Raw genomic sequence first — 14,642 nt, 5'->3', positions numbered from 1 at the left:
GCAATGTGCCTTTGGTTCTTCACACTATGAACTGCTGATTGTACTAATTTCTTGAAGAATGAGTTGATGATCTCAGGGAAGCATGGGGATCAGTAATCCTAGGCTGCCCTCATGTATTCTGGAGCAGTTGACTCTTGGCATAAAACTGCGAAAAGCAGGTTTCCAGACTGTCCTGTTGACTAGGGATAGTGCTTTAATTAGGGAAAATCTATCATAAGTTACATTAAAAAAGAGCATTCAGATGAATCCAGACTTGGGACTCAGAATCCAAAGGTTTAGATACATTAAATTTTGGTTATTAAATATGTTGCAAAACCATCAAGAAAAGCATCCACTAAACCGCTATGGATTTAGGCATATTCCCTCAAGAACTGAGAGCTTGGAGGCTTACCCACAACTAAATTACGAGGGAAACTATATATTCTGTGCTCCCAACCCCCCAACTTGTCCTCAAGAGGTCAAACTCAGAGCTAACCCCAGACTACCAAGGAATTTTATATATATGCTAGAGCACATGGGCATTTATTAACATTTATGAAAAACTGAGAAATGATCACATAAATTTAATCATGCCGGCGAAACAGTCATAAAAATGGGTACTATAATGACAAATACCTGGAGTGCACAGACTCATCACTGTATTTTTAAAAATTATTTCATTTGCATTTTTTTAAATAAAGGTCTTCCAGCACCACACAACTGCTCTTTTCTCTGACAGTTTGGTTTACATTGTGTAATGGAGGCAATTCAGTGGCCCCTAACTGCATTTAAACTTAATTTTGTATTATTACTGTAGTTAAGTCACCATGATCAACCTGAGCTGCAAAAGTTATCCTGGATAATATCAACGTAAAAGCATCACTATAATACTGTTTAGAAAAAAGGACCTCAAACCACATGATTATAGTACTATAGTACACAGTGCACAGTGGCTTTGCTGATGACTGCAATCAACTACATATTTATCACATATATGACAAGCATTACAGACCTACTAATTATTACCACAGTTATACTCATGGCAGCCACAGCTGGCCAATAACAACAAAGCTGCAAGAAAATTATTATAATAATCACATATATCATGTAATTGCACCATTAACCTTTATTTAAACTTCTAAGTAACCACTTGGAGACAGTTAATAATTTTGCTGAATAAACGAAGTGATTTTTCATGGCTGTTACTGTTGGAATTTGGAGAGCACTAACCTCAGGGGAAAGTGATATTGAGTATTGTATAAGTGAAGGTGTGTCATGACAAGTGTGAAATACCTAGACCATATTTGGTTGTTATGCAAATTTGACTTGAAATTGTTTCAGTAATTGCTTTGTGGAGGCCGTTATATGATAATTAACAATAGTGCTCAACAGACATATGGCTGATATTAAAAATTTCAAGGCTTGATTTTAATCCAGCCTGCCTGGTGGGCGAGTTAAAATCAAGAGTTTGAACTTCCTGCCCCATTCGCAACACAGGCCCTTTTTACTGGTGATTTTCTGGCTTTGGGACGGCCACCTGCCCTAGATATGCAGGGGCCTAATCACAAAGGCAAATTTGCCATCATTGTGGTGTGCTTTGTGATTTTAACTCTGGATGTGGCCTGCACAGACACGGATACGCCAGCAAAAACTGACAGCAAGTGGGACTGTGGCCAGAAGATGCCACATTAGTCTTTTTTTTTGGATTTTTAAAAAAGTTCCTTGTGGGACACGAGGAGCAGAAGTGTTCTTCCTGCCCTACAAGTAGACCGTGGGCCTCCCCAGCCCAGGGCTTCCCTCCCCATGCTCAATTGCCTAGCTTAGGACTGTAGGCCTGCGGCCATATGATTTCCTACCGACACCTGCTGGCCTGTCAGTCATCCCTGCCAAATTCAGATAGAGTCCATGAGCAAACATTAAAATGAGGCCAGCTTCAGACCCCGCATTCCTTTCCCAGGTTAAAATCGGGGCTATAGTGACAGTAGTCAGCAAGATAAATACGGGCATGCATATAATTAGTTTACGTGCAAACTTGTAATAAGGTGGCCAATTAGCTGCATCGCAGGAGTCTAACCCAGTATTTTAATATGACTCACAGAGGGCTTTCTTAACAGTTTAAATTTGTTGGTCAAATTATCTGGGAAAGGAAAAAACTATTTGGGTAAGGGTTTGAGTAAGAACTATTCCTGCTATTAGCATCTGGCTCAAACCATTAACTCTGGGAATTTAAATTGCTCTTTTGTCCATTCTTCCAATGATTATGGGAAAATAGGAGAAAAGTATAAAATTTATGCTAAAATTCCACATGTATAATTAAAGTTTTTGCATCTGTTGCACCTTTGTAACATTATAGTTTTTTAACAGTCACATGTCCATTAGGGAACAATTGAAATTGACCCATGTATTTGATGAACTAAATGCAAATCAATCAAAAATTACATTAATGCACTAAACTATTAAGAAGAGTTTTCAACCAGCCAGCAACCGGCCGAAACGCAACACAATTGTTGAAACAGTTTTACTCCAACTTCTTTTGGTTACTATGTTGCTTTTTGAGCCAATGACTTATAATAATAAGCACATAAAAATCAAATAATTCTCTTAACATATCATTAAACATGCCCATATTATTTTATTTTATTTTAGAAATCCCAATAACAATTTTCCTCTGCATAGGTCTTCTCCTTTCTCTGGCACCGGGCCAGCTGCGTTCAAGATAACCGTGTCTACATGCGGCCTAACCAGCAGTCCTTAAAGGGACCGCTGGAGGCCGCCACCATAAAGGTAAGTTTTTGAAAAAATACTTACCTGAATGTGAAGCTGGGAGGAGAAGGAGGGCTCCACCTGGCTCCACAGCAGTCCTGTAGACCATTGCCGGCCCCAGCTCGGCCCCCTCCCAATCATTCCCCTAGCCTTCCCAGTCGCTCACCCTCTCTCTCGATCAACCCATTCCTTCCCTCTCCACCCACTTCCCAGGATCTACCTGAGGGCCGCTGCTGGGGAGGGGGCCAGCCCAACTTTGTCCTTGTGAAACTGGCGAGCTGCCTCTGGACACCCAGTTGGTGTCCGCAACTCGCTGATGAGACTCGTGTCTCAATTTTGGGTGGGCCATGTGACAGATGTCACTGGAATCGCTCAGTTGTGTTACAATTAGTAACGCATTGCCATGCATATTTTCTATACAGTTCAACCTGTAGAATAATATGTTTGTTCTTTGGCCATAAACATGTGTATGTGTGTGTGTGTGTGTGTGTGTGTTATCCTCTGTGTTTGGGTAATGACAAAAGTCATCATCTGTGGACATTTCTATCCACCATATTATGCTATGTATACACTAATCATACAATCAAGTTACCTTATGGCTTGTGGTGAGACAAGAGATTGTGCCTTTGGTCTGGATGATCTGAAGTAAGTACCCAAGAATAATCTCAGGCAGAGAGTGAACGAGGCTGCAGATTTCTGAAGTGATTGAGTGGTTTGGTACAAATAAAATAATTTGGGTTGTGATCAGCTTGGCCTTGTTACTCAGTGAGCCATCCTTTGGTAACGTATAGCCTGGCTCAAACGTCAGCAAACCCTCCTGGACTTTTCTGACAAGCTATCCGTACTGCACTGAATATTCTGCTGAATAGGAGGGGGATTTTCCAGTATTGGCATCAAATTAGACTTAATGAGGTATATAGTAATTATTAGGCACAAAAGCGTTGGAATTTAAACAATCTCTCAGAAGAAAATTTGTTCACCACACCTCTCACCTTCTGAAAAAGTTAATAATAGTTGACTCTGTTTTGCTGAACAGTTGAAAAAGGGTTCTTTTTCAGTCCTTATCTGCTAGAGGAAAATTGATCTTCTGAATAATTTGATCGAATTAGATTGTTCTAGTATACATAATGGAAAGAACATAAATGTTGCTGAACTGCTTGATATTGCTGTTTCATTGTGTAAAGGCACTTCCTGATCTTAATAATACTGTGCAGATTTATTTTTAATATCTACTGACTGCATGAATGTGTTATTGTTGTCTGAATATTCTTTAATATTTATTAACATAGTCTGTCTTTTTTTGTGCCTTGGTTCATACCATCTGATAAAGTATTAGATTTGATTAGCAGACAATAAGACGTCATGCATAATGAGCATGAGCCAAAGCTTTTGTTTTAAATACAGTGAACAATTGATTAAATATAGATATTTATCTTAATATTTTAAAGACATTAATCATATTTTAATTTAATAGAAATGGTTCTTTGTCTTTAATGTTTTCAATTGTAATCAGAATTTGACCTTGGAGTTTTAGGTTGGGCATGCTTTATGTATCAATAAATAATTTAAGCAGAATATGCACTAAGTATGAATCAATTTAAAAAGTTACTTTTGAAAGCATTGTTTTCATCAAAATACACATCAAATAACTAAAAACAAAAAAGCACCTCATATTCTGTTCACCCTATTTATATAAGTAATCATTATTACTACAAAAAACTCATAAAATGTGAGCAACTCTCATCCCCTTGAGGTCTGGCTGCTGCAGTCTCCTTAATGTTGATTCTTAATTCCCAGACATACAGAACAATCCTACAGTAAGGCTCCACGCTCAAGTTGGAGGTAATTCTCCCAGTCAATGGTTCCTCTTTGATGACAGTTGTATAGAAATGTGGCTGAGTTTTTGACCAAAATTGAAAATTCATATGATGTGAAGTATGTTCTTTAAGTATTTGAAATAGCATTGGGAAAGCAAAGTTGGTCAAGATTTATCCCTCAATCAACTCCCCCAGAGCCAGGTTAACTGGCCATTCAGATCATTTGTTGTTTCCATTTGCTGGACCTTGCTATACACAAATTGTGTGCAGTGTTGCCAAAAAGCAGTAGTAATTGCACTTCAAAATTAATTAATTAAGTGTAGAATACTTTGGGATATCCGAAGAATGCAAAAGGTACTATATAAACGCAAGTTCCTTTCCCTTTCGACCAGTAAGGGCATAAAATTTAAGGATGGGCAGTCACTTTGTACAGCTGAGAGAGCTACAATGAGATTTCTTCAGCCAAGATTCAAACTTAATTGTCAGTGTGTCGCTGTACAGTCAAAGTTTTCTTGATTTGATAAATGCTATTCCTATCTTCCTGTTCATAACATACATAGGACAAAGAATTTGAGGTAATGATGCCACATGTGTTAATGTTTTGTGTGAACATTATCACATACCAGGAGCACAAAGAAGATTGTTACCAGCACAAAGAATGACTGAAAACAGAATGGCAATCCTAACTAGCACTAAAATAAAAATTCTGTTCGAAATGACAGGCTGCAGAAGCGTTAACTGAGTTTATAATCTAATCTAATAAAGTTTCCAAATGGCAGTTATATAATGCTTAAACTTTGTGATTGCAGTTTACAGTGGCATCTGAATCATTTAATCAGATTAGAGCCTTGCAATCATTAGCAGCTATCTAATATTAATACCACTCAGATTGAATTTTAAAGGAATAATAATTTTATTTGCTGTTGTGAGTGGTAGAATCACTAATGGTGCGATTCTACCACCAATAATCTGGCAATAAAAGAATCTGTAATAAAAAAAAGTATCCTACAAAATAATTCTCCAACAACCTTAATAGGCTTGCCAATTTAAACGGAACAACCAGCAGATTGCAACTGTGAATTCCTAACTACTGGCAGCCAAACATCTTTCCACAGGCTTGTCACGTGATAGTTGTGAACATGTTGTAGACAGTTATTATTACATCTGTTACTTTCATCTGAAAGAAGCTGGCTTATGTGCTTGATGGAGGTACTAAGAAAAATTAATTCTACTTCAGAAGTAAGTTCTGGAGGAATAGGGTTATAGTGTTCACTTATTTCACAATAAAATGTTCTATATTTTTTAGGAAAACATTATGGAACTTTCGCAATAATGGAAATAATAGGCCATTTGGTTAAAGAATTAATAAATATTTTTGCATTTCATTTTGTTCTAGTTCACTTATGGAAGTTTCTTGACTGTAATTTCCAGAAATGTGACATAGGATAAATTGCAAGTTCTGTGTTTCCAGATTGAAAAAACAAGCGCAACCCATACAACGATGAGTACTGACAGAGTGGCAGATTGATGGTGTCTCACTCGTGTGTATCTGCACGCACTCTCACACGCTCACTTAAGTCACACACTCATACAAACACACTTACACCAGGCTGAATTTAGTGAGCCTGCCAATGGATATGGGCGCTGGTCCCATTTGTGACATGGGCAGCCACCTCACCGTGATCCCCAGCTGGCAGCCATTTTACATAATGGAGGCGCGGGGCCCCTCCCAAACACGCTGTGGGGGCGGGAGACGTCCAATGACACTAGAGCAGGTACTGGCACCATATTTAAGCCCTGCCAGCCCTGCTTGCATTGATATATTGCAATCACTTGCTGCTGGCTGCTCAAAAATGTGACTCATTCTGTATTGACTCTGGACCCCCGCAACCCCCCGAGGTGGACCCCGCAGGATGGCCAAGCCAAGACATTGGGTGGCCCCATGGTTTAGTGATGCCTTCCACCAGATTTTCCTCCAGGCTGCAAGGGAAGGGCGGTTGGCCCTCTTCCCCAGTGATGGCAAGAAGAAGTCCTCCCGCCTGACCAAGCAAGCCTGGATGGAGATCGCTAAGGAGGACAGCAGCCGTGGGGTCACCCCCTGCCTCCCCTCCCCCCCCAGCCAGCAGAACTGGGTACAGTGCCGCAAGATGGTCAACGACATCCTTCGTTCTGCCAAGGTGAGTGCTCTACACCTCTCTTTTAGAGATTGCAAGTGGCTACACAGGAGGAAATGGGGCATGGGGAGGGTGGCACTACAACGGCTATGGCAGAGAGGTTTCAGCATCAACTCATCCTGAGCTGCATGGCTGCCTATCGGTCGCAGGCTACCTTCTTTCACAGCTCACCCCATCAACGCACTCTCCCCGCCCCCCCCCCACCGCCCCTTAACTCTCCTGAGAGCAGATGATAGCATGAGCTATATGTGAAGCCCAGTAGGGAATGAGGCGCTGACACCAACAGCACTGTCATGTTGCTCTCTCTGTGAAGTATGAATTTCTCCATCTTTCCTCTTGCAAGACAAGAACACCCACAAGAGGAGGGAGACTGTCCGAACTGGCGGAGGCATTCTGGATCTTTGGCCTCTCACCACAGCCGAGGAAGAGGTGTTAGAATTGGCAGGGACCCAGGGCAGCTGCACCATATCAGATGGAGAGACTGGAGTCTCCACGGAAAAGAGTGAGGATTGGCTTCCATCGACATACAGTTCACTTCTGGAGACCCACATCACATATGGTTGGCATGACGACATCTGCACAGCTTAACCCACACATGTTTTTGTTCTCTTATGCAGGTTGGCGACCGCAGGAGACTCCGCCAGAAGGGGGACAGCTGCCAACCTCTGAGGAGGAGGAGCACTCAGAGGAAGCACCATCCCATGATTCTCCTACACCCTCCACCAGTGCAGATATTTTCACCTCGATGGGTTTCCGTTAGGTTGTAGAATCGGGGTCACAAGTTGGTGAGAGCACCTTATACATGCCCAAGCAGTTGGCTGAGGCTGAGACAGCCAAGGAGGAGAACTGTGGGTGGCTAGACCCATGCTGAGCCTCTGGTGTCGACAGCACAGGGCATGCTGCAGTTGCAGAGAGAGGTAAGGCAACATCTGGCAGAGATGCCAGAGGCCATCCGCAGCCATGAGCGGACGATGGAGGAGTCTATCCATGCCATGAGTGCTGCCATGTCTCAGGCATGTGAGCAACTGGTTTCCTCCATTTAGAGGTTGGTGACCCTCATGGAGAGCCAGATCCCACTGATGTGCGCAGACCTGCACATCATCGACGTGGCCAGGAGCTTGTCGCAGCAGTGGCAAGGCGAGAGAAGGGCATGGTGCCTGGAGTCTTCTCCAGCTCCTCGTCCTTCTCTCATAGGCTGGGAGGTTCAGGTGAGCCTTGAAAGGGAGGAGGAGGAGATACTGGCCTCCACAGCTGGGGGTTCCTCTCAGGGCACTCCAAGTGTGGACAGTAGCTCCTCAGCCCCTCCTCCAGCAGCCACAATTCCAGAGGAGAGCCCTGCAACTGTGCAGGAAACCCTCAGACAGCCGGGGCCCTCCAGGACTCAGGCAGCCAGAGAACGGCTGCTGAAGTCTTACGAGGCCAAGGGGCACCCTGATCAGCAGCCTGCCTCCATCCAAACTGCTAGCACTAGCACTAGGATGACACCTCGTAGAAGCACTCATAAACGTAAAAAGAGAAACACCGAGAGATACTTGGGGATTCATGGGTGTTTGACATTTGACATGTGATGTTTCATATAAAGTTCTTTTGTTCAATCCATTAACGTTCATTGTGTAAAAGTGATTATTCTATCATGCCTTAATTGTTTGCTGTTGACTTCACCCTTCCCCCTTAGTAGAATGTCAATGTAAACACAGCCCTCACGGGCACTCGTGCGTGTTTCAGCTGGGCGCTAGGCACGGAACACAAATGGAAAGAAGGCGACAGACTACATGCGTTGAGGTCAGTCTTTATTGGATTCTCTGTGAGCAGACATCAGGGTGGCTGGCAGCGGGTAATTATGAGATTGTCTCTTGCCTCCTTGGTACGTCACTCAATCTGCCTGGTCTACGGTGCAAGGGCTTCAATGTCCAGTGCTGCTTACTCCTCTCCCCCCTCTGTGTCCTCCTCGTCAGTGAAGAAGTGTTGCTCGGGCATCTCATTGTCATGCAAGGCCTCCCCCTCTACAGTGCTAGATTGTGCTGAGCACAGCAGACCACCATGATTTGCAAAACTCTTGCAGGGGCATACTGCAAAGCTCCACCAGATCAATCTAGGCAACGGAATCCCATCTTCAGCAGCCCAATGGCCTGCTCGATGGTTGCTAGGGTGGAGCCATGACAAGTGTTTTACCTCTCCTCCGCTGCATTGCAAGTGTTCCTCACAGGCGTGAGCAGCCATGTCTTCAATGGGTAGCCTTTGTCCCCGAGAATCCATCCCGGAAGGTGACCGGGGGGGCCTGAAAAGCTGTGGCACCTGGGATTGTCGAAGTATGTAGGCATCGTGGCTGCTTCCCAGAAACGGGCATACATCTGCAGGAAACACTTTTGGTGGTCGCAGATCAGTTGAACGTTGATGGAATGGAAGCCCTTCCTGTTGAAGGTAGCTGGCTGGTCCCTTGGGGCCTTGATGGCCACATGTGTGCAATCTATAACAGCTTGCACCTGGGGGAATCCAGCAATGGCCCCGAATCCGATGGCCTTCTCTGGCAGACTGTCACGGTTGGTCTGGTAGCGCACATGGTCACCGGCCCTCTTGAACAGGGCATTGATCACCTCCTTGATGCAACAGTGGGCTGTTGCCTGGGAGACCCCATACATGGCCCCAGTGAACCCTTGGAATGAGCCAGAGGTGTAAACGTTTAGTGCCACAGTGATCTTCAGGGCCACAGTCATAGGGTGACCCCCAAATCCCATAAGTCGCAACTTGTCCTGCAGCAGGGTGCATAAGTCAGTAACAGCCTCTCTGGAGAGCCATAGTCCATGCTGACGTTTAGAGGTAGCTGATTTGAGCCTGGTACACTCTCTGGTGCAGTTGGACCCTTCTTGGCATGGCTGGCTGCTGCTGCTCCTGTCGTGGAGCTTCATGGGCAGGCACAGCTGCCTCCTGGCACTCCCTCCATCGGATCACGGGGGTCCATAAAAGCAGGGTGTATGAGACCCATGCCAGATGATCAGTGGTCCTACAGAGCACTGTCGAGGCAGAGACGACCCTGCCATGGCAAGTGAGGTTTTGCCAATTCTCCCAACAGACTGCCTTATGGCCCTCAGTGTCCACCCTTGCTGATGGCCAACCTTCTCATCCAGCAATATTGGCATACACACATCTTACCCAACAGTTTGTTCACCAGATACAGCCACCCAAACCTATGCATCCCCCTTGGAGAGCCCCAGAGACCCAACCCCCCCCCCCCCCCCTTGCAAAGCCCCAAAGGCCTGGACCCCCTTGCAGAGTCCCTCAGACCCTGACCCCCCTTACAGAGTGCACAGCTCGATAGTCTGAAAATGGTCTCCACACCCACCTCTCCCCCTATGCAGTGCTGTCATGGCTGCCTCCCTGTCGCAGCACTGAAGTCTCAGCTCGGTGCCACCAGCTTTCAACGGTCATGAACCTGAAAGCACGTGAGTGCTGCCTGCTGTCCACTTAATCCAAAGTCCCCCATTAAATCATGATGAATGATATGCTAATCTATTGGAAACAAGTGTTCTACAATTTAAAATACATTCCCATCACGTCATGGCATCAATTCAACCTTCGGGCTTTCCCGCCGCTGACTAAATTTGGAACTGACGTCATGATGACGGATTTCTGGGTGGATGCTTCCGACCTGATTCTCCACCTGCTCCCCCTCCCCCCCCCCCCCACCTCCCCCCGCCATGCTGCCATTGCAACTTCAAAAGGCCGCACAAACTACTGCCCACAGACACCATTCATCCTTTATCAGTCAAACATTAGCAGGGGAACTAATATCAGTACGATAAAATAGCAAAGAGCTCTCACCACTGGTGGCATTTACAATGGTCAAGATTGACATAGATTGCAAATCCATTCAAATAGATGGAGCTGCCTTTGTTTAGCAATGACATAATTTGTGGCCTCAAGGGCTGGCTCTATCATTGTAATTTAGTTTAAAATAGAATTAACACTGAGGGCAGAATTTGCTACTTCAGTTGGGACCTAAAATGGGTGATATTAGATTGGCCACCCATTATGCACCCTGCAATGAAAAGGAAAATTGGACAGGGTGGATAACGGGCGGGGTGTATAATGGACATACCATCCAATGTTGCCCATTTTATGTTTTCACCAAAGTTAAAAGTTCGGGAGTGGGATTTCTAATTTTGTGCTTGTATCAGATGTCATATTCTGAATGAAAATGTTTTAACAAAATTGACTGATTTGTCATCCCAATGAGTGATAGTGAGCAGACTTTCAAATCCAAAATGATCTTGATTTTAAGAATATTACATAGCAACAGCTTGTATTTATAGAGTGCCTTTAATGTAATAAAAAGTCCCAAGGCACTTCACATTAGCGTTATAGAACAGAATTTGACACTGAGCCGCATAAAGAGATATTAGGGCAGAGGACCAAAAGCTTGGTCAAAGAGATAGATTTTAAGGAGCCTCTAAAAGGAGGAGAGAAAGGTGGAGAAATAGAGAGGTTTTGGGCCTTGGCAGCTGAAGGCACAGCCATCAATGTTGGACCAATTAAAATCAGGGATGCTCAAGAGACAGCATTAAAGAGACACAGATATCACGTAGGGTTGTGGGGCTGCTCTGATCACATATCCATGCGATCAATAAGACCGCCTATTTTCACCTCTGGAGCACCACCAGCTCCGCCCCTGTTTTAGCTTGTCTGCGGAAACCCTCATTCATCCTTTGTTACAGCTACACTTAACTATTCCAACATACTCTTGGGCGGTCTGTCACATTCTACCCTTCATAAACTTGAGGTCATCCAAAACTGTGCTGCTGTGTCCTTACTCGTGCCAAATCCCATTCACCCATTATTCCTGTGCTCGATGACCTACATTTGCTCCCAGTTATGTAATGACTCAATTTTTAAAATTCTCATTCTTGTTTTCAAATTCCTCCATGGCCAATCCCCTCCCTATCTGAAGCAAAGCATGTAGATATTTTCAGAATAGGACTTAGCACTGTCCCACTGAATAACACAAATTGGAGTCGAATCTGACTCATAAAAAGTAAAAATCATCATCGTACAAGGAACTGGGAAGTAGAAACTTTCCAAATTTACCAGATATCTAACAATTAGATACCCACTGCAAGCTATCAAAGAAAGAGTTGTTGAGAACACAGCCCTCTCCATAACCATCATGGAAGCCTACCTAAAACAAATACCCCTTGCAATTGAAAAAAACGGAGACTCAGAGATCTTCATTCTGCTGCATGCGCCATTACACTGACCACAAAGTAAGTGGATGTTTGGTGCAGTGCATTTTTTCTCCCAAATTAGGAAAAAAACAGATAGCAAGATGTAAAGCCATTCCTCCTACATCTTTACAAAAATAATAGCAAGTTAACCATATAGCCTAGCCCCCAAACCACAGGGAACTAGACAACCTGCAATGAAGTTCCTGCTTCTGATGCCAAATAGGACGAATAATTCATAGGTAGTTGCTCAAAAGCCTTGAAGTGCAACAGAACAGGCTCATACAACAACCACAACCTTAATGCATAACTCTCAGTTGCTTCCATTAGCTGGCAAACACAAAAATATAGAGGTCCACAACATTTCATCCATAACTGCCAATGTCATTTGTGCACAGATTTAGGGGGAAAATATATACACACATATAATATATATTTTTGTGTTCATATGCCATTCATGAATGTTGATTTCTTTTGCTAAAAAAAAGGTCCATCTATACTAGTTAAACTGGCTAAAATTCGCAGATATAGTAATTTTCTTCAATTCTGATTTCAAAAATATTGTTCATGTAATTCAATAAATACCAGTCCCACATACAGGAAGGATCTGATGAAGCCTAACTTGCTAACAAGAATTGATAGCATCAACTAATTTGAATTATCCAGTAAATTACTCCTTTCACACATGTCACCAGTTTAACACTTAATTTTATTCCAGAGGAACATATCCAAGCCTAGCTTTTCCAGTTTTGGTTTAGTTTTTGTTGCCATGGTTATTTCTAGATTTTAGATCTTCAAATAGAAGTCTCCTATTTTCATCTAATGTTCTGTGGTCAACTCATTAGTATAACTTCAGATTCAGGTTTGGACAACAACAACTTATATTTGTATAGCACCTTTAATGTAATAAAAGGTCCCAAGGTGCTTCACAGGAGCATTCTAAAACAAAATATGACATCAAGCCACCTAAAGAGGTATTAGGTCAGATGCCCAAAAGCTTGGTCACCGAAGTAGGTTTTAAGGAGCGTTTTAAAGGCGAAAAGAGAGGCAGAGAGGTATAGGGAGGTTATTCCAGAGCTTAGGGCCTAGGAACTGAAGGTGCGGCCACCAGTGGTGGAGCAATTACAATTAGGAATGCTCAAGAGGCCAGAATTAGAGGAATGCAGATATCCCAGAGGGTTGTGGTGCTGGAGTAGATTACAGAGGTAGGGAGGGGTGAGGCCATGAAGGGATTTAAAAACAAGGATGAGAATTTTAGAATGAAGATGTTGCTTGACTGGGAATGAATGTAGGTCAGTGAGCACAAATGATAGGTGAACGGAACTTGGTGTGAGTTAAGACACAGGCAGCAGAGTTTTGGATGACCTCAAGTTTACGCAGGGTAGAATGTGGGAGACCAGCCAGGAGTGCACTGAAATAGTCAAGTCTAGAGGTAACGAAGGCATGAATGAGGATTTCAGTAGCAGATCAGCTGAGGCAGCGGTGAAGTTGGGCAATGTTACAGAGGTGGAAATAGGTGGTCTTTGTGATGGCATGAATTTGAGGTCGGAAGCTCATCTCAGGGTCAGATGTGATACCAAAGTTGCAAACAGTCTAGTTTAATCTCAGACTGTTGCCAGGGAGAGGGATGGAATCGATAGCTAGGGAGTTTGCAATGGGAACCATAAACAATGGCTTCAGTCTTCCCAATATTTAATTGAAAGAAATTCATGCCCACCTAGTATCGGATGTTGGATAAACAGTCTGATAATTTTCCAACAGTGGAGAGATTGAGAGAGGTGGTGGTGAGGTAGAGCTGGGTGTCATCAGCATATTTGTGAAAACGAACGCTGTAGTTTTGGATGATGTTGCCAAGGGGCAACATGTAGATGAAAAATAGAAGGGGGCCAGGGATAGATCCTTGGCAGACACCAGAGGTAACGATGCAGGAGCAGGAAGAGAAGCCATTGCAGGTGATACTCTGGCTACAATTAGATAGATAAGAATGGAACCAGGTGAGAGCAGTCCCACTCAGCTGGATGAAAGTGGCGAGGGGTTGGAGGGTGATGTGGTCAACAGTGTCAAAGGCTGCAGACAGGTTGAGAAGGACGAGGAGGGAAAGTTTACCTTGGTCACAGTCACATTGGATGTCATTTGTGGCTTTGATGAGAGCTCTTTGGGTACCGTGGCAGGGCGAAAACCCGGTTGGAGAGATTCAAACATGGAGTTCCGGACATGTCTAAACAGCACACCAGCAGTATCAGCAGAAATTTGTGCATATATGAAATTTTAAATGATGGTAGGGGATGGCGGGGCATGTCACAGCAGAGTGTCAAGAATACTGAAAGTTTTGGAGCTGGCAAGCCCATAGGCAGCCTTGCCAAGGCCGAAGGAGCAGGGAACTTTAAGAGAAACAGGCAAAAGTGAAGGTGAGTCTGTAAGCTAGTGGCAGAGCAACCCAGCAGCCAAACCCCCTACTTGATGACTGCTGAGTAGAAGTGTTGCTGTATGAGGTAGTTGTGAGGATGGTGTGACATTTTTTTATGACATTGATTCTTCACCCCCTTTGTGTTGCATGGGGTTTCCCAGAACAGGTGCGAGCTTTGTAATCAAATGGAATTGAGGTGTAGTGACGCCACCATGCCTTCTACCTTGTTATCACTTGGCGGAGGCCTAAATGAAGCAAGCCAGCAGGCTGACTGTCTACAGTACAC

At 43.9% G+C, this 14,642-nt stretch overlaps 1 protein-coding gene across 7 annotated transcripts in view; it reads left to right on the top strand.

The window, feature by feature from the left end:
• Nucleotides 1-14,642, top strand: part of dnmt3ab (DNA (cytosine-5-)-methyltransferase 3 alpha b) — a 718,146-nt gene that overhangs the window by 133,743 nt on the left and 569,761 nt on the right. For all 7 annotated transcript variants that reach the window (XM_068023838.1, XM_068023830.1, XM_068023822.1 and 4 more), the window contains exon 4: nucleotides 2,656-2,763. In XM_068023838.1, coding sequence (XP_067879939.1) covers nucleotides 2,656-2,763 — 108 coding nt within the window. The remainder of the gene's footprint in view (nucleotides 1-2,655; nucleotides 2,764-14,642) is intronic.

This window comes from Heterodontus francisci, chromosome 3, assembly GCF_036365525.1.
Source record: "Heterodontus francisci isolate sHetFra1 chromosome 3, sHetFra1.hap1, whole genome shotgun sequence".
Taxonomy (NCBI): domain Eukaryota; kingdom Metazoa; phylum Chordata; class Chondrichthyes; order Heterodontiformes; family Heterodontidae; genus Heterodontus; species Heterodontus francisci.
Note: the sequence above shows the minus strand (reverse complement) of the source record. Positions and strands in the feature narration are given on the sequence as shown.